Source organism: Molothrus aeneus, chromosome Z, assembly GCF_037042795.1.
Source record: "Molothrus aeneus isolate 106 chromosome Z, BPBGC_Maene_1.0, whole genome shotgun sequence".
In the NCBI taxonomy this organism is placed as follows: Eukaryota; Metazoa; Chordata; class Aves; order Passeriformes; family Icteridae; genus Molothrus; species Molothrus aeneus.
In genome coordinates, this window is record NC_089680.1 from 1,699,494 (window position 1) to 1,720,495 (window position 21,002).

At 43.6% G+C, this 21,002-nt stretch overlaps 1 protein-coding gene across 2 annotated transcripts in view; it reads left to right on the forward strand.

The window, feature by feature from the left end:
- The first annotated feature begins 15,064 nt into the window (after window positions 1–15,064).
- Window positions 15,065–21,002, forward strand: part of ST8SIA5 (ST8 alpha-N-acetyl-neuraminide alpha-2,8-sialyltransferase 5) — a 48,793-nt gene continuing 42,855 nt past the window's right edge. For both annotated transcript variants that reach the window (XM_066569000.1, XM_066569001.1), the window contains exon 1: window positions 15,065–15,575. In XM_066569000.1, coding sequence (XP_066425097.1) covers window positions 15,445–15,575 — 131 coding nt within the window. In that variant the 5' untranslated portion in view covers window positions 15,065–15,444. The remainder of the gene's footprint in view (window positions 15,576–21,002) is intronic.

A 21,002-nucleotide genomic window follows, 5' to 3' on the forward strand; every position in this document is an offset into this window, starting at 1 on the left:
CACAGGGTTGTATCCAGAAGGGTCTGGAATATCTCCTGGGAGGGACACTCTACCCCCTCTCTGTTTCAGGGCTTGGACACTGCTCAGGGCAGAAGTTGTGTCTCCTGTGCAGGGGAATTGCTGGGCTCAGTCCCTGCTTGTGGCTCTAATGCCATTGCTGGGCCTGGAGCAGAGCCTGGGCTCTGCTCTGACCCTCCCTGCACACAGGGACAGCCAGGGCTGAGGGTGCCTCTCAGCTGGAGCTCCTCTCCAAGCTGAACAACCCCAGCTCCCTCAGCATTTTTCTACAGGAGATGCTCCAGTTCCTCCATCACCTGTGTCACCCACCCCCCAAACCTACTCCAGGAGCTCTCTTTGCATGGATGAAGTGAAGAACATATCTGGCTGCCCATTTTCCTGTGCTGGCATATCTGTTTCTGACCCATATTAAAAACCTCTGCTGTACACTGGCATATCCTGAAATTCCCAGGTGCTGCTGTGCAGTTTTCCATGTACAGGGATGCTGGGTGGACATGCAGGAGCTGCAGTGCAAGAGACCTTTGCAATGGGAAAGGTTCATAACCACAGTGTTGTTATAAAGTTTTTTAGTAATGGAATGTCATGGGTGAATTTTTCGTCCCCTCTATCTAGATGATATTTTATTTATGATCAGAGATCCTTGCTTTTCAAGAGTTGATTCCTTTCCAGCTCATGGCTGAAGACTTAAAAAATAAAGTTCACATCTTGTTAGCTTATTGTCATTTTGAGAATTCATCCTTCTGAAACCCAGGGTTATAATTTTGCCTGAATCTCACATTGTGTAATAGGGAAGAGTTTGTGCCCTTCAGAGTGGCCTTAAATAGCAGTAGCACAGAGAAGGCAATCAGATGCCATTAGCAGCCTTCTGTTGGATTAATGGCCAGCAAAGTCTGGTGAAGATGCCTGGAGCTTTCTAGCATCACTGTTGTGACTTTGTACATAATTGCCCACGAGCAGCTACACAACATCCAGCTCTGTTACTCAACATCCAACCCAGCACAGCACAGTCCCCCACACATCCCTCCCCACAGCCTTCCCAAGGGAATGCAGTGCCTCTCCCGAGGGGACACAGCAAGGCAGAAACTCTCCTGTGCTAAAAATCCTCCATCCCTACATGGCTCTTGGGCTTTCTGTCCTGCATACTTGCGTGACTCTTCTTTATCCTCCTGCCTGGTTGAGCTGGACTGGCTTGGCTGGAGAACCAGCCTGTGGTGTGCAAAAATAGAGAGATGTGATGCGGTGCTGTCCGAAGATTTCAGCCGGGCTTGCTTGAAAATGCCACAGGTCATGTTTTCAGACCATCACTTTGCAAGCAATTTCAGCTCACAGAAAGCAGCACCGTTGCCAAAAGCATCCAGCCTTCTCACCCCTTCATCTCCAAATTCCAGTGTAGCATCCCTTCTCCTGATTTTGGGTCTGTTTGTTGGGAAGCTGAGCCATTTGACAACTAACCTTTAAAATTCTTTTCCTGCTGGGCTTATTCTAAACTGGATTGCCTCTCAGTTAATCATGGAAAACCCATGCAAATACTAATGCTGTGCAAGATGAGGAGCAGTGCAACATCGGTGGCTCAGAGCAGGACAGCTTTGATTTTTCCATTGGTGCTCCAGTTTAAGCCAGGTTGTAGTGCTTGTAGCGATGCAGCTTCATGTTTGCTTCATTAAAAAGCCACTCTGCCCTGGCACACCATGAACTTTTCCATATAATAATGTAGTCTGGAACAGCTAGTTAGAACTGTTTGAGGAAGTGGTAGTTTTTTAAATTCTATTTTTAATTACGGTCCATTAGACCAGTTGCTGCACTTTCATTAAACAACTCTGCAGATGTAGGAGAATCAAAGAAAACCCTATCTGCACCTAAAATATAATATAATTATATAATTCAGTCTCTTCCAGAGTCAGAAAATGCTGTTTCACCTCAGGGTAACTTGCAAGCAAGTGCACAGACCAGGCTGCAGATGCAGAAATTGTGAGGGGAGGAGGAGAGGCCTTTGACAACCTCCCCAAGCTGGGAGGCAAAGGTCAGAGAGGGGAAGGGAGCTGCTGTACTTTGGATGTTCAACTTGTCAGAGTTTGTTTAGTGAAAAAAACAGGAATATTTCCCAAAGCTCCTCTTCTGGGCACATCTGTTATTTTTTCGGTAAATGAACTGAAATAACAAAGCGGGAGGAAAGTTAACTCCCTAACATCACACATGGAGAAGGAGTGATGTCCATTTCTGGCTCTCAGATTCTGATTGTGTTGGGGGGAAACATCAGCCCCTAGTCCACCCTGAACAAAGTTCCCAGTAGCAAGTTTAGAAGAGGATGATACTGTGGGACCTTTGCAAACCAGGATCTGACCAGCTCCTGGAAACGTCTTACACCTACCTCAGTGTCTCTGATACTGATGTTACTCAGCTTTAACTTGAGAAGGATTTTCAGGCGGAAACATGGATTTTTTGCAGTGATAGTCTGGCTGGAAATCCCTTTCCTTTCTTACCTCTCACCAAGCACCTGTAAAAGACTGGAGCCCAAGCAAAATGACTGTGGGGTTTGAGGCACCAACAGTTCCACCAGGCCTGAAACAGGAAAGGGAGCAGGGAAAACAGTCACTTGGAGGGGAGCAGAAACTAATCTGCACCAAAAAATGTCTCCTAAAGAGCATAATCTCTCTTCTGTGCTTGCTGCCAATTGTACTTGATTAAGCAGGTTTCTGTGGGGGTGTTTTCCTTCGCTCCATTCCTAACAGCATATTTTTCCATAAGCGATCTGAATCCTGTTGCAGATAGCTCATTGTCTGTGAGATCATGACTCTTCCAAACAGTTGCAACATTTTGCTCTCAGAAACTAAGAAAATTCTGGTTGGAAAAAATCCCACCAGTACAATTGTCAGGGCATTGGTCACACAAAGGTGTTTCTTCTTTTAAAAGTAACCCGTGTGAGCTTTCTTCCCTACCAAAAAGATGGGAGGGGAGAGTTAATCTGGCCTTACTCCTGAGCAGCTGGCTGAAGATTTCCTGCTGGAGTCTATGGGTTTCAAACCAGGGAGCATTTCTGTGCCACACACCTGTGCCAACAGCTCCCCCACCTCAACACAGACAGCTGCAGCAGAAAGCCCCATTCACTCTGGGGAAAACACATTTTATAGTAGCATCCCATCCCCCAGCCAAATGGGATCAAGCTGAGGCAGCTGCAGTCCAGGTCCCATGAGAAATACTACAAAAAGTGCAATTAAAATAATTAGTTAATGCCTTTTTATCCGGGATGGTAACAAATAGGGAAAAGAGCTTGAAATAGCTATTCTACATATCAGTTCAGTACGGTATTGGATGCTTCCCAGGATTGCTCTAAGCTTTCCCCAGGGCTTTAAAAGCTTGTGGGTAGTGCTTGGTCACTTTCTGGATTAAAGATCTCTATTACTGATGGTTACATGGGTAGGTTAAAGCTACTTGAGCAGTAGATTTTGCTGTGAGAACAAAAAAAGTGAGTCTGAGTTTATAATAAAGTGATTTAGATTGCCATTCCTCCTTAGGAAATCAAGATTGCTTCCCATTGATTTAAACATGTACTGGCTTCAGCTCTTGATTAAGCAAAATTTGCCCAATGATTCAACTTTATGGGGGATGCACAAACAAAAAAATACATGGCCAAATACATCCCTGGCAAAACTCAGTGAAATCTGGCATTTACCCAGCTGTTAGCTGCTTGTTGTTTGAGGATTTCTCTGCTAGCCTTGAAATGGCACAATAAATGAAGATTTCTTTTGCAGGCATTCTTTTCCTGAAGTGTTCAAGGCAAATAAAGCACTGTACCAGGAACTTTAGCCCCAGCAAACTGTATTTGTTATTGCCACAGCAGGTGATATTTATTCTGCAGCCAAGTGAGATGACCAAAGGGTGAAATATAACCTAAAAATCAGGGCAGACTCTCTTAATAATCTTTAGATCCTCTGATTTCACTTTGAGATTTCATCCAGGGGCCAAATTATGCAAACATTAGGTTTTTTTTCCATTTTATATTCCTGTCGTCATTCCCTGCCATCCCGGTGGGGTAACCTGCAGGTCAGGCATCTTATTGAAGAACATGAAAATACAGAATAATATTGAATAATAAATGCTTCAGGTCATGCAAGCTGTCCCTGTGTCCCACCTTCATGGCAGATGAATACAGAATAGCTGAGCTGAGGGAAGTCTGAGTGGCTCACACAGTGATTTTGAGGTGTTCATATGTAGTCTGTGAAGCTGCCAATGATGTGTCTCTTTGCATGGATCATCAGAATAGATTTTGAAGCTTGCTAAGCACTTTGGTTTGTGGCAGCATGGTCTAAAAGCTACCTTCTATATAACTGGGCATTTCCTTTTCATGGTTTCAAATTATTTTCTTTTTATGGTTTCAAATTATTTGATTTTTCTTGCTTTTAAAAATATTTCAGTTCTGTGAGACCTGTTATTTTAAAGTATCTCATTCTCTTATGTTGTGTGGAAATATAACTCCCCCCATTTCCTCATCCCAGACCATTTTTTGATGTCACTGAGGGGGAAGAAGCAGCCAAGGTTCGCTTTGTTTTCCTTTTGTCTGTGAGTGGAGGGTTAACAGCAGAAGAGGGAAGAAGGGTTAGCAAAGGGGAGTGCTAGTCATGTGGACAGAATGCCAGCAGCAAAGCTGGCACATGTTGTTCCATTCACATGGAAGTATGTTTTATTCATTTTGTGATGATCATCTACAGTAGCTATGGGAGAGAAACAAGAGGACCAGGGTAAAAGTGGAAATCTGGGTAAAATTCTGTAGCTTTGTCCCCCTTTGATAGTAGGTGGTTGCAGGAAGTGTGATTTTCTGTGACATTTTCCCTGGATTTAAGACTGGCACTTTGAGTGGATTAAATATAAAGGGGAAAACAATCATATCTCACTTCCTGATGTTATTTTCCTGACATCAGCTTGTTTCCATGCTGTTTTCACACTTGGCCCTCTTGCCATCCCACCTGCAGCTGAAATGGTCATCCAAAGCTCCTGTTATACTCAGGAAAGAAAAAGGTGGTTTTGGGATGTGACTCATTTGACGTATCTTTGGGATACTTTGGGATTCAAAGAGCTCTTATTCTCCACAGAGCATGTTGACTAAATCCCAGCTAAGTGCCTGGAGGGTTTTGGTGAGTGTAGGCACATTCATTGGTGGTGGGAGTCAGACTCATCTCTCCTCAGTGCTGGTGACATCAAGATTTCTTGTTTTCCAAGAGCTGTGTGTGATACTTGCACATCTTCAGCAGGCATGTCAAGGAATTGGGGATGGGATTGCGTAGGGAAGTGGATCCTGTGCTCAGTCAGGTGGATCCTCCACTTGCAAGATCAAGATCTTAGGATCTTAAACTGGCACAATCATATGTTAAAAGGCAGCAGGGATTTTTTTTGTTGTGGGTTTTTTTTTTTGTTGTTGTTGTTTTTGTTGGTGGTGGTGGTGGTGGTGGTTTTTTTTTGTTTCTTGCCTTACACAGTAAGTGGAAAGTTGTCCTTGCTCCTTCTGCAGTACACCTGCCAGGCCAAGAAATGCTCTGATTGCTGGTTTGGAAATGAGGGAAGAGGTGCTGAGGAGGGCAAAGACGCCCACCTGCACTGCATGTGAGCTGACTAGGTGGCAGATGACTCCCCCTCAGCCTGCAGCAGTCACAGTTCAGGTGCTGGAAGCACCCATGCCATCACAGAAATCCCACCTTGCCTTGCCAAGCCCAAGCCAGGAATCCCCAACACTGTGGTGCAGCTCTGCCTGAATTCAGGGAGGAGGCCTGGAAAACATGGAGCTGAGCCTAAACCTGCAGCCAATTAGGAAATAATAGTTAGGGCTGCTGTCCCACTCCAATGAAGATAAGGATGGACTTGGTTTTTTAGCCTGCTGAGAGGAAGTTTAGGGTTTTACATTAAAATAAGACAGGATAGTTCTGCAAAAGCAGCAAAATCATTAACGATTCTTTAACTGAAGCTTTTACATATAATATTAATAACCTATTAAAGCCAATGGGGTGTGAAACATTTGGAACTGTAGCTTGAAATCACGTTGGATGGATATTGAACTGTGACTTTTTGTAGCTGTGTAACTCTTCACTAGCTGCTGGGGAGATAAAACTGCTAACAGGAACACATTAATTTCTGGAGCACAGACATGTTGTGATGGGAGAGTGGAGATTGCAAGGACAGGCAGTGGGTACAAAATGCACAGTTAATGGCTTTTCTGCATATTTTAGGGGAGGTGATGTGCTGGTTCCAGTCAGCAGCTGGTGAACTCAAGTCTGGAGCTCTGTGTAGGGCTGGTCAGAACTTGCAGGGATTTCCCAGGTGTGTGGCCCAGAGCAAGGTGTGTATTCCTGTGGAGCTGGTGACTGTCTTAGCTAAGGTGATGTGTCACAGCACAGCGTTTGTTGTGAAAACACTGATTTTTGCAGTGCCAGCTGGTTCTGCTTCATCAACTGGAAGGAGAAGTGCTGAGGAAAAAAGTTTGTCCTTCCTTTGTCCAGAGCAGAAGAATGCTGAATGTACAGATCTGAGCTGCAGCTTCCTTGGATTTCCAAGCCAAACCTTCAGTGATATCCAAGGTGAGGGGCCAGCACCTGAGCATGAGCTGCCAGAGGGAAGCTGATGACCTTGCCATAGCTCCCTCCTGCACTGGAAGGACTTAATTTTCCTATTATTTTGTGCTTGATATGGTCCTTTTTTCCAGTTGGGAAAGGAAAATAGAAAATCTCTACCTGGAACAGTGTATTGTGAGGGATGGCTCCAAATGAGGAAAAGCAAGAGCAACTAGGAGGCTAGAAATCTGTAAATTAAAAAGGGGTAAGGGGCATTCTTCATACACCCTTCCCACTTTGCTTTTAATTCCCTTGCCTAGTAAAGCTTAGAGCAAAAGTTGAATCAGTTTATGACAGTGTGCAACAGTTTAGGATATATCCTCCATAATATCTCTCCATAATATCTTTGTCTTTGGCACAGTGGAAAAAAAAAGAACAACTTATTGTGATTATTGCCCCTCTTATTAAACAAATATTTTGTCTCTGATTCCAGCAAGGAAAGTTGAAGTCACAGTGTCATTCTTGTTTGCCAGCTGCTTCCATGCACTGCAAGGACCCACAAACAGTACTAGTTCTGGTTTTTGTTGTCACATCAGGGAAGAGCTCTCCTCATCAATTAAGCAACTTTTGAAGCTCTGAAACCTTCAGTGTGAATCTGACACTGTGGTTCAGATTCTCAAGTGCAACAAAAGAGAAATTTAGATTTGGGCAATCCGTATCTGTGAAAGGGGAGCCATGATAACAACAGAAAATGCAGATCTAAAATGCAGACACAGTATTTAAATTTAACCATTCAAGAAAAGCAGCAGCAAGCCAGTGGAGGAATATTTTCCCTGGTGCCTTTTCACTATTTAATGTCTCAATAAAATGAATTACATTTGGAAGTCATAGGCATTGAAGAATTTTTGTAGACTCTGAGCCCAGACTAGAGTTTTACTGTATTTGAGCCCTTGGTTTATCTTCCTCCTTTACCCAGGTCCAAAGCCATTCTTTCTCACTGCCTGTAGCCCTTTTTCTTGTTGCTGTTTGCTCTTGTGGATATTATTTATTATCATTTGATATTTATTATCATTGAAACTGAAATTGTAGTTCAGACAATGCTCTACCAAGAGTAATTTGTTCCCAGCAGGACCTTTTAGCTACACAGTAACATGAAAGCATCAAAATGCCAGAAGAACATTATAAAAATAAACTGCCCTGGTGCTAAAATAAGCTTTAATTGATTGAGAATTGCACTGAGCCTGACAATCTGAACCATTTATTATTATTTTTCTTTCAAGCTTCAGCTACATGTGACTTAGAGTGACTGAATTATAGTTCCCACATACCTTCCTACCCACAGTGTGTGAAAGAAAACCCACGCACAAATTTCTTAGCTCCAGAGGAGCTGCTGGATACACCTGGAAGAAAATAAAAAAGCTGATTGAAAGTGATGTTTAAATAAAGGTGATGCTGATAGGAACATTCTGAAAAAAAAACCCAGCCCTATTCTGGCTAAGTGCCATGCTGTGCTGCCCTCTCCTCATCCCCACACTTCTGGGGATCTTTCCCTGTCAAAGGCATTTCCTTAATATCTGCCTGCACAGCACTGGATCCTGTAGGCCGTATGGTGTTGGATGTTAATATTGGCTGTGGATAAATTACCATTCTGTCTTCCCCGTTTTAGGTTCTTAGAGACAATAAACAGATCCAGTTGACTGTACTCAGCTATTTAAATGAACATCTGTTGCAGGGTCTCCAGCGAGAGGTCAACACCACCACCAAAGATCGTGGATAAAAACTGAAAATTTTCTGACTGATGGATGTACTGGTGGTCCTGTTATAGAAAGAAATATGTGGAATACAGCACTGGAAGTAGTTGGAATATAGCTAATGTCAACAGAGTCATCATAAATCATAGAATCACAATTTGGGTTGGAAAGAACCTTAAAGACCATCTTGTTCCAACCACTGCCATCAGCAGGGACACCTTCCACTATCCCAGGCTGAGTTTAAGGTCTTGCTCTAATCACAGCCCTGGACAAATTCACTTGCAGCCAAGAGCCAAACAAGGATTCTCATTTAACTCCCAACATCCTAAGGGGAGTGAGATGCTTAAATACGTTTTTTGCTGCAGCCCTCCATCTCTCTGCCCATGCCAGCCAGCACTGCCCGTAACAGGGCTGTAAAAGGCCAAGCTGCTGGCAGAGGTGAGGGGTGATCCAGGCCCTTCTTGTAGTTGGAGCTTATTCCTCTGGGTGGCTGGTGCTGCCCTTGAGACTCTCAAACTTGTTTGGCAGCAAAATGGACCATTGTTGTCTTGGTTTTGCACTTGTTTGTAAGCTGAGCCGTTTCCATGCTACCAAACACGACTTCCAAATTGCAATTCCTGCTGCCTGCCAAAGGGGCTAATAAATCCCACTGTCACCTTTCCTTCTTGCCTGGGTAAATTACAAATGCCAGTGGCAGGAGCTGACTCAGCTGATGCCTGGCTGCAGTGTCTGACTGTTCCAGGAATGTTCTTTATTTCTTACCCTAACACAGGAAAGCACGACCCAGGGATTTATGGCAGATCACAGAGCCAAAGGAAGGAATTTGAAAATGCCACCAGCTTTATTAATAGCCACCTCTGTGGCCACTTTTCAGGTCAGACCAGAGACTGTGCAGGGCTTAAAAACTGAATCCACACTGCCCCCAGAGGGGCAGAAAGGTGTGTCTGGTCAGAGTGCTGTAAGGGTAGAGGTGTCTGTCTTCCAGGTTCCTTGTCCAGGTTCCAGTGGGCATTTCCACAGTGCCAGAAGAGCAAAATAAAGTATGCCTCATGAAGAATATGGATTTTTGAAGACCACAAAAGCCAGATGGATTTTTTTTTTTAATTAGTGATTTTTGTCATTGACTGAACTAAACATGGACTAGCATGGATTATTTAAAAAATCATGATGTGCCTGAATACATACTGGCTTTGGCTAGAGGAGTAGCTCAGGTAAAGTAGCAGTTAGACTAGTGGTTAGTAATGTGTGTAGCCAGCATTGTAATTAGTGCTGTTGGAGGGCATAATGAGGAATGGCTCAAAACCTGAATGTCTGGGCTGCTTGAAAGGTCATGGGAACTGAAGCTGATGGGCTGATGGTTAATTCAAGAGGAATATACTTAATTCCTCTGAATACAAAATCACTGCAGAACTGAGATAAAAAGTTACCCTTGTAACTTTTCCTAAATAATTTTCTATAATAGGTCTCTTACATCTTGATCATAAGAGCAGTGTAAAAATTTGAAGTTTTTAATTAGCTGATAGTTCAGAGGAAAAGTTTCATTTTCGCATTTACATCCATTCTTTAATGTGGATTAATGCCACTCACTGACAGAGCAAAACATATTCCAAAATCTGATATGCTCTCTCTGTGAATTAATATGCCATATTGCATATTTTTAAAAATATTTGAGATTAACCTTTTCACTTTTCCTGTAAAAAAGTACTGTTGAAATAGCAAAATAATTATTAATTGTGGTAATTGTGGTTTTCAGCATTAGATAATGTGTGATCCTTATTCTGGTCATGGGAAATATTTGTTCATTGTGATGTTACTACTGGAATATTTCCATCCAAAAGAAATACCGATCTTTCAACACCCATTAAAGTGAGTGCTACTAATTCCGGTGCTTTCCTTTGGGAAGTTTTAAAGGTGGTTTTGGAGAACTGGGTGGGAGTTATGACTTGTTTGGAATAGAGGCAGGATCACATTTCTTATTTGAGAGCAACTGCTGGCCATGGAAAACCTTTGACCCCTCTGTGGCTCTGCCAACGTCTCAGTCCTCTTGAATTGTTGCTAAACCCAGGGCTCTAATGCAGTGCTCCAAAATCAAACTAATGTTTATTATTGATGATTCCTGTAAATGAATTTGGGTCCTGTTTCTTTTTCTCTGCAGAGAGGCTGGGCTTCCACTGTTCTCAGTTACTTCCAGAGCCATAAGCCTGAACAGGACCATAACAATCACACTTAACATCCTTTGTTTTCTAGGAACATGGAAATACCACTGGGAAAGCAGAGATGTCCTCAGCTCTGAGTTTTGCATTTTGTTATACATTTTAGCAGGCTCTGCTATAAGGAACTGTCAACAGTAAATGTACAGCACTGCAGCCAAGGCAGCCTCTGCAGAGTTTCCTGCCAGAAGACCTTATTCCTTTGAGGCAGACATCATTCCTTCCCCAACAGAGATGATGTGATCAGGATAAAAAAAGGGTATTTTATGCACTGGGTCATTTTTCCCCCATAATGGGGCACTATATGACCCATAATTGGAGGAAAATTGGTCATGATTTAAGAGATGAGGTAATGTGCATCCAGTGTACAGACCATATGTTGTGTTCAGGACATGTCCTCTAATTCAGCTGTCTCCACAGGTGGGAGCCTGGTGCCAAATTAGCCACTGCCATCTCCACGTGGCTGAATCCAACTCAGAAGAAAATAAATGTTTACATTTTAGCTGAATCCTTTCAGCTTCTTTCACTTTCTCAGTTTAAGACATATGGATTTGTGGCAGTGATGGGGGACTAGACATTGTGTTAAGTACTCGATTATGCTAATAAATTCATGTTTTATATCTGCAAAAGAATTAATATTGATAAGCATATGTTTATGAGTTTCGTGTTCAGCAGAACTTTCCAGCCATATACCTATGTGCCAGCTCTTTGCAAAATCAGGGATCTAGCAGTTCACACAAGCATTGTAGAAACTGTAAATAGGCATGATTTAATTTCAATTTGGGGGGAAAATGAGGTGTAAAAAATGGTCTCCTCAAACTGTTTATCATCCATAGTATTCTGCAATGCTGGCTGTGGAGTTCTTTGGTCTGAATAACAGCCATGAAGGGTGGCTGAGCAGGCAGGAAGACAAAAAACCCTGAAGGGGAACGTGAAGCATGTCTTGTTTTACCCTGAACCTGTATGATTTTGGGTGTTTACATGTTCAGTTAAGTGTTCTGTGATTAAACAACCAAGAGACAGATCTGCTGTCCCAGACACCAAATACCCTTGCTTTCAGCTGAAATTAGAATGCATGATCAGTCAAACACTGATTCAAATGACAGGTTCAGTGAAAGATATTTTAAAAAAATTCCCAATCAGGCCTGCCTATCAAAAATGAATTTTTCTAGTTCATTTGCATTAAAAAAATAAACTGCAGTTCAGTAGGAAGGGCTGGGTATTGTCCTTTCAACAGAGGGAGAGATATGAACTTATTGCCTCCAGAAGAGAAGTAGAGTCTGACCCCTACCAGGTTTTGTCCTCTTGCTAATTCATCTTTCCTCATATAGAGCTTCAGTAGCATGGTCTTGGCTTCTTCATCTTTGAAATTTAATGCTAGCTTCTTTTTAAAAAAGTAAATAAATTCAAACCTGCTTCATTGGGCCCCAAGGGCAAATTATGAGCTCCCATTGGAGGGTGTCACAGTGAGGAGCATGTTTGTGTTTGTGTTAGAGCACTCAGAGTCTCACTGCTCAGGCTGGAGGAGTTTCTTGTGACAGATTATCTCTGGTGATATTTAGCAAGCAGCTCACATGCAACAAATAAAGGCCAGACACGTGTAAGACTGACTGCTTCTGGCAGCTTCAAATTAAGATCCATTTTGCCAGATTTGCTTTAGATTTTGAAGTCTGTGCTCCAAGAATGGATGCAGGAATACCCATTCTGAGCTTGTGTCTGTTGTGCTGGAAACGTTATTAAAGCAGGTGGATGCAGCACTGGGGGCATGGGTGAATGTGGACCTGTCAGTGTTGGGGGAATGGTTGGGCTCAATGCTCTCAGAGGGCTTTTCCAATCCTTCTCACACTCTGGAGGGGATCTGTTGTTGTCTGCTGCTTGTTCAAGTGCAGGGTGTAAAATTATTATAAAAAAATATATTTTTTTCTCTGCAGAGGCCTGATGCTTTAAAGGAGGCCTGCAGTTTACAAGTCAAACTCTCAAAGGGCCCCGGGAATGAGTGCTGACACTGCTCATGCAGCACTTCTTCTGCAGTCTCAGACAGTTTCACTCACAATAAATATTGCAGGCAACCTTGAGCATCCTATGAAAATTTGTCAATAGACATTCTATTTCTCTGTGCTTGCACGGAGCTGTTCTGCTTCCAGTCGTGCAGTGTTGTTGTACTGGGCTGAGGGCAGCAAACAGATTTCTTTTGCATGTGACATCGGGAATGATGCCCGTGCAAGCTCTGGCACAGAAAACCTCCCTTATTTTTTGTAGATACGTTTGTACTTTGGGTCTGCAGCTCTCCTGCTCATAGGTCTCTCAGGTGCTGCATCTTCTGGCCAGTCCTGATATAGCAGAGAATGATGAGAGGACACAGAAAATCAAAGACTGACAGAATACATAGGCTGTTTCCTGCAGCTCAGGCTCACCATCACTCCAGGAGACAGAGCTTCTGCTAGGCTCAGGAATTTGGTGCACTACTGCACAGATCTCAAGGGGAAAAAAAAATCCCTTTGAATGGAGGGCAGTAAAAGTAGAAAAGCTGAAAGTGTTTTCGCCAAAAGCTAGGTGATATAAGAATCTGCAAAATAAGTTTCACACCTACAGAAAATCATAGAAAGCCAAATTCTACTATCTGATAATTTGCCGTTATTGTAAAATTACTCCCAGAGCAACTGAGGCAAATTTCTCTGAGTTTTCAAAGCTATCAGTAGAAATCAAACAGTTCAAATCATTAAGTAAATTTTCCTTCACTTCTGAACTTATTGGCCTTGACTAAGCTGCTGCATACAAATTTGCCAGTGCAGTATCTTGTGGGGTCTCAGCCTGGGAATTTTGATGGCCTTACAGCTTTCATTTTCCTGAGAGGATTTTTGGCTAGATCCATCAAAATGTTTCAGTTCCTATATGGAAACAGTCTTATATAATGCAAGCTTATATGAACTGATCATTTAAAGAATAAATATTTGGCCCCAGAGCTGATGACTTTGACAATAGGGAATCAAACTACTTTTTGTGTTTAACTTGAAGTTCCCTGGTGTATGTATTATTCCCAGTACAATGCATCCCACTGAGTTATTTTTCTAACCTAAATATTGGTTTTCTTTCCTTTTTTATGGAAGACCCTGAATGACAAAATAGTAAAAGAGTGTTTCCAAAGAAGTATGTCCTTGCCCTCTACCCCTGCTTTTCCCTGGATAATCTTTGATCAGACTCGGGATCCCCACTCTATTTATAAGCAAGGTGATAATTTAGCAGGGTTCAGAAATAGAGGTGTGGGATTTGTGAGAGGCACTGAGGCAGGCCACACCAGGGGCTGGGTCCCTAAACCTTCTCTGCAAAATCAGTTGTGTCTGAAGTGCTGCTCTCCAGCCTGCAGGAGTTCAGGGTGACCAGCTTCACACCTTAAACACTTGTGTGACTTCTGTTGCTTAAAATTAGGTAAGGCAAAGCCTGCTTTAGCCATTGTCTGTCTTGCCTAAATTGCTGTAGGTCATGCTGAGGACTAGCCCTGTCTTTAAGGATTGTGTTGAAAGGGTTGCAAAAAGTTACCTTTGGCCCTTCTTCACATGGAGCACGAGTTACAGCTGAAACAAAGTCCATGAGCACTCTGTTTGCTTCTCCACACAGCTGGGCTCCTGGCACACTAGAGCAATTTGCATATGCTGATTTAACTGTTGGAAAATCTATTCACACAAAAATCTTCCTATTCTCTTAGACAATGGATTTCTCCCCCCTCATTTTGTTGTCAAAATCGTTTTCCCATCTGTTATTGGGGCAAAACAACCTCCTGGTCTGGATGTTTCGTTCATGGATAAAGCTTTCATTGGAACTTGTTTTCGGGTTGAGGCAGATTTTGCTCCTGGTGAAATGAGCAACAAAACTCCCTGTGAGCTGAATTGAGCCTCTCCTGAAAATGAGGGGGTTTAGAGGAGTTACGAAGGCTGTGGACAAGGTCTTGTTGCTCTGCCCTTTCAAAAGAGAACTCTGTCTAGTGGAGGAACAATCAGAATATTTGTCTCTTTAAATGAATGGTTCTTAGAGCCTGCACTGAGAGGCAGGCTCCCTCTCTGCGGCTGTGAGGCTACTCAGAGCCTCCAATAAATCAGCATGCAGGCACTGAGAGCTCTGTCCTTGAAGGGATGCAGTGACCTTGCTCATGCTTACTCTGGAGGAATAGGGGAACCAGAGGAGCCCAAATAGTGAGCAGAGTGGGACTGAAAGCTCTGCATTCTGCATGCAAATGCCACAGCACCGGAGCCACGGCACGGACGGCGCGCTGCTGCACAGAATGCAGCTTTCCTGCTAGCCTGACCAGACTGCTGCTGCTGAGCTTCCTTTTTCCTATTTTTTATTCCCCCTGCAGGGTTCTGAATGAAATCCTCATGATTGTTGCATGCTTGTTCAATAATAGCAAGCCCCAGTCACGTCTCCTTGTGAGCACATTTGGTCGGAATCACTGAGCAGAAGCAGAGAGGAGCTGACGACTATGTGCTTCCAACGCAGGTTGCCGGAGCCCCGTGTTTGCCATTGGCTGCAGTTCTCTGGTTTGTGTGCAGCTTCCCCCATCTGGAATATGAAAATGGGATTGAAGTAGATAATTGCTAGCAGCGGGTTTTCAAGAGAGGCTTAGAGGGAACAGAATGCCTCTCACACAGCACAGGCTGCCTGCGCTGAGAGAGCTCTGAGAGATGATTTCAGATGTTACCCACGTCTGAATCTCCTGGAAACTTTACCGTGGAAGCAAGCCATTGCGCACAGTCCTGGAGCTAACATCCAAAAGGGGCAAGGAAGTGGCAGCAGGGCCAAACAATGGGATACCTTGTCCTTGGATTGCTCACAGAAAAGCCAGCAGGCATTCCCCTCCAGTCCCCAGCAAAAAGGGCATGAAGGTGGCAATGAACTGAATTTTACCCAGTGAAGCTTCAGTGGCTTTTCAGAAGGATGGGATACACTGACCCTTCATCAAGCCGGGATTTGCTGGGAAACAGAACTTTGTTCTTCATCTTCATCTGCGCCTTTGCTGTGGTCACCTTGCTGCAGCAGATCCTCTACGGGAGAAACTATCTCAAGAGGTAAGGGGGGATCAGAGGGAATAGGAAAAGTTGTCTGATCAGGCTGAGGGGAGATGGAGCCCCAGGCAGACCATTATAGCAGTTCAAACCACTTCTCAGTGTTTTGCTGATGATGACAATATCTTGTCAGTCTGGGAAGGTGCATCCAGCATCTGTAATGTTTGTTAGGTTATGAGTGCAGGAGAAGGTTAGGCAGAATATAATGTTTTGTGAGTTCCCATGTTTAAATCCTCAGCTGCGGCAAAAATATGGGTTTGTGTTCAACTTAAACAGACTCGTGCCACCTGAGTATTTGCCCCTTACAAGGCTTCCCACTCTATGTAAGTTCAGGCTGAAATGGGTCAAGATGTTGAATTGAAGTAGCTTGTTCATTGCTGAAACTTCGATGTCTTTAGAAACAAACATGCAGATGCAGTTACTAAAATCAATATTAGTGTTCCAGATAACCAAGAGAGCACTTTATTTTTGCACTGCTGTCTTCTTATGAATTGCTGCTGAGACTGCCTTGCTGTAGAGCACATCACTCTTTGATCTGAAAATGCTCTTTTCACAGCAAACACCGAGGGGGCTCTATAAATGTTTAACCTTGACCCATGCAGAGTTTATTTTACTTAAACCTGGTTTGAGAAGTTACAGCTTGCATGATTTTATGAAGATGAATGTTTCCATTACATGCTTTGAGGTAAGTGTTTCAGTTGTGTAGGCAGCTGCTGTGGAATTTTTTACTGGAATTGAGCTGCATTCTGCCAGGAGAGATAAATGGTTTGGTTCTTGCCTTGCTTGCAACTCATGTAGTTTGCCCTGTGCCAGGAGCAAGCAAAATGCTGGCAAATCAGCCAACATTTCTCTCTGGGAGGGAAAAGCAAGCATGATATTAATATGTTTAGACAGGGGTGTTGTTTATCCACAGAGCAATTTGTGTGCCTTGTGTAGCACAAGGCCTTGTCTGGGGGACTCTGATTTTTTTGGGCACCTCATCTCCGAAAAAATGTGACTTCCTCAGCTGGAAGAAGCAAGAATGAGCAGAAGTGTTGAAAACATGGGGTTTTTTGGCTTGGAGAAAACTGAGGGGAGAAAGGATAACTGACTTGAAATACCCAAATTAAATCTTAGAAGAAAAAAAAGCAATAAATACCTCTCTCTAAACACTCACAAAGTGCTAAAATGTTGTAGCAGGAAAGATTTGGATTTAATCATGATGGGGAACTTTTAAAGAAAATGGTTACCTGAGGAGGTATAAAATCTCCACATTTGGGGAGCTTCAGGAACCTGGTAGGTAGACAAGGGTAGTACTAATCTTCCTCATTGTTAAGAATTTGACTTTATGGCTAGGTCGAGGTCTCATCTTGCCTTATTTTCTCAGTTTTTCCCATTTGTCTTGGAGGCCTGGCAGTCCTACCAATCCTTGCTTTTCCAAGTCAAAATTACTGCAACAGGGTTAGAGAGAAGAAAAATAAATCACAAGTACACACTGAAATAAAAAATGGTAAAGATAAAATTATGAGAAGATGCAACCAAAAACTCTTCCACTGAGTGGTCTCTGTGGCCTCTGTCCTGCCTCATGCCCTGGGAACCTCTCCTGTCATCATCAGGGAATGAAAAAAGGCTGATGTCCAATTCCTGGGATTGCAAGGAAAAAGTCTGGTTCTGAGCCCTCTGCCATCAAAGAGTCTCAAGTAGGGAGATGAGCATATATTTTGTCACTTGGACGGGAAAATATTACTTTTCTTTTTTATTTTTTAAACTCCAGCTTGCAATGATTTGTTTATTTTACTTTTTTTTTTTTAATTAATCATGTGAAAATAATCTCATAGAGGGCTCCCCTAACTCAGTGCAGGGCAAAAAAAAGCACCTCAGCCCTCGGCTCCTTTCTGCTGGGAATTGGCAGTTCCCCTCTTCCAAGGAAATAAAAATGCAGGGTTTGGCTCTAAGTTTTTGGTGACACAAAGGTGATTTAATCAGCGTCCTGCATTGTTACCACAATATTATTATGAAGGTACCTTTTTTTTTTGTTTTCAGCTCTCCTTTTCCTCCCTCTCTCTTAACACCCTGCAGTACCTTCTGGTGAGCATTCCAGGGCAGTCTGATTGCCAGCGAGCTCCGTGCAGGGGCAGCTGTAACCTTTAATTACTCTTTCACTTCACAAACCTCTGGTGTTAAGCCCCCTGCTAGAAGCTGATTCCGGCTGTGAGGCTCCTCGGACGTGTTTTGACTTGTACCTGGTGGTTTTGGAGAGGCTCCTTGGAGAGGGGAAGCGGGATATTTATATCCCTGGTGCCACTTGCCAAGCTGGAGCCTGGGGACGCAGCCATTTACTCTCTGGGATTCCATGTGCTGCTTGTTTGGGATGCTTTTGCCTGCATCCCAACACCTGCAGCAACAACAGGACCCATGGCCTCCTCCCAAGGCAGCAGGAAGAAATTCCCCCATGTATTTGGAGAAACCTGAAAATTGCTCTAAAGTACTATTTCAGTAAGTGTACAGTGCTTTTAAGTCTAAATATAACACCAGGGTAGCTCTTTTCTCTGCAAGAAGATGGTGGAAATGGGTAAAGGCCATCAAGGCAGGGGAGTGTGACCCAAAACAAACAGCTTGGGCACAATGCAGGTGACAGCATAGACTCAGGACTGGTCCCAAAGAGCAGAGTGGAGAAAGGTACCCCTTTCTGGGAGAAAGATAGCAAAGTTTGCTGTGTGCCATGCCACTTGCCCTTACAAGCAGGGAATGGGCTGGTTTGATGGCCATAAAATCCCACCTGAGGCTGTCCATGGAGGCTCAGGATCCTGCATTTGCCCATGGCCATGTTCCCAGAGCATCTCTGGGGGTGGCAGGACTGTGGACAGGAAAGGATGCTCCAGGAAATAAACTCTGCTCAGGGAAATTTGATAAGGGGCCCAGCCTCAGGTCAAAGTTCTCTCTTTCCCCTTAGGGGATTTTAATGGGCTCCTGGCATTGCTGGTAGAAGGGGACAGTGTAGAGATTGAATTTCTAGGCATTCACACATTTTTCACCCACTGTGTAATGTTCCCCACTCCTTCCTTTGCAGTTTTATGCAATGTCATTGGAAAGCAGAGTCCTGTCCACCTTCTTTTTTGCCCTTTTTCAGTTTTTTCCCAGGTGGGATGGGTGTGGGTGCTCTCACCAAGGCCAGTGCCTCATCCCTGCAGTTGCAGCTGAACTTCTCTAACAGGAGAGTCAAACCACAAGCTGGAGAAATGGCATCAGGAAGCTCTGATCTCTGCAGCTTCTGATCCCCAGTAAAAAGGATGATGAAATGAGATATAATTAAGGGACTTTAATACCAATCTCTGGGGTAATTATTTTTATTTTAGGATTAATGTGATGATTAAAAATCCACTGCATTGATCTGCTAAAGTAGGTTAAATGCTGTGGTCTTCTGCTTAAATCCAGAGCTGCCGCTTGCTTTTGTATTGACTCATCTTTCCAATGCTCGCCTTTCAGCTGAATTTTCTTTTGAATCAGATGCTCAGCTGAGGGCTGGCCTTTTTTTGTCAGTTCTTGTTTGGCCAGCAGGGAATAATCCTGGATTACATCAGGAAACTGCCACTACAGTAAAAAAATGTTGAAATCTGTCTTCATCTCCCAACCTGTAGCATGGGAGAGATCAATAGGACAGTCCTTCCCTTTGGCAAGCGAAAGATATCAGAGCAATACTTTGCTATATACCAATATTCTGTTGGCAGGAAATTCACTAAATTCTGGGTGTTTTAACAGACTGACTTCTGCACACTGAAGAGTGTCATGTGAAGAAGAGAATCTGCACCTTTAAAACTCCTTTTATTCAGCTGAGTTAGGAGAACACGTTTCCAAAACTATTAAAGACCCTAAACAAATATTACCCCAGGGGCTGCCAGAAGGTACTAAAGGATTGCAAAGACTCACACAGCAAGATTCAGCAAACCTTCCTGTGCAGGCAGCCTGTATTATTTGGAAGCTTTGTATCTTCTAAATGAGAATAAAACATCACTCTTATGTATATGTGCCCTCTTACTAATATCAGAATCTCATGACTTGAGGAAAACCCGCCATTTTTGAATATCTTAGGCAGCTTTTATTCAACACTTGCAAATCAATTCCCAGGTATCCTTACTTCTTTCCTTACCATATAAGATTATTTGTGATCACTTTCTGCACTGCATGGACTAAAGGAATAAACCCAGAGAAAATGAATCTGAACTGCACATTTCATCTGAACCCTAAATTCATGTCATTCTTACAGCAGGAACTGCAGTGGGGACATGGAAGCTACATGTGGCCCAAGTTGTATTTAGTCCTAAACTGGTTTTTTTGTCCTAACTACATTCAGCTCAGGTCAGCTGAGAGCTCCTGCCCCATCCCTGGCACATGCTCCTCTGGCCAGCTCATAACAACCTGTGAAAGTGTTAGCCATAACCTAAGACCATCTATTCCTGTGTTAAAACTCTCCTTCCATTGAAATATCTTCCCCTAAAGGCGTAATCTGAAGGTCACCTAGTGAGTCATCTCTCTCTGGTCACACAGCTCTATGCTTCCAGCTCTAACCAGAGGGAATTACTACTCCACAGAAATTACATGTATCCTGTGAGTCATCTGGATGAATCCCTGACAAGGTGCTGGGAGGTCTTGGGTTTGGGAAGCTTTCTTCAGAGAAGACTGCTGGAAACTTCAGAACAAAGCAAAGACTTCAAACAATATAGAACACCAAAAAAATATGTGTTTACAGGATATGGACATCACCTTAAAGTGGCCAGATCTAGATGAGCACAGCAGGAGAAGCTGAGACTCTAGCCATGCTGTTCCTGCTACAGAGCATTCCCAAGGCCATTTCATGGGGTGCAGGCATCCCTGTTGGTAATGGAGTGGAGGGGGCAGAACCAAAAGGGAGCTGATAGATTAATTCAGCAGTCTCCAAATTCATGGGCTCACAGAATCACTGAATGGTTTGGGTTGGAAGGGACCTTGAAGCCCATCCAGTGCCACCCAACTTCCACTATTCCAGGCTGCTCCAAGCCCTGTCCAACCTGGCCTTGGACGTTGCCAGGGATGGGGCAGCCACATCTCTGGGAAACCTGTGCCACCACTCTCACAGGGAACAATTTCTCCTAACATCTCCCCTAAATTTACCCTTTGTCAATTTGAGGCCATTGTCCCTTGTCCTGTCAATCCAGGCCCTTGTAACAGTCTCACTCCATCTTTCTTGTCTCCCTTCATGTGCTGAGAGGCCACCCCAAAGCTTCTCTTTTCCAAGCTGAACAATCCCAATCCTCTCAGCCTTTTCTCTCAGCAGAGCTGCTCCATCCCTCTGATCATCCTGGTGGCTTCCTCTGGACTGGCTCCAACACGTTGATGTTCCTCCATCCAGAGGCTGGGTGCAGTCACCCCATCCCACTTCCCATTCCCTTTCCCACTGCTGCTGTTGGTTGCTTT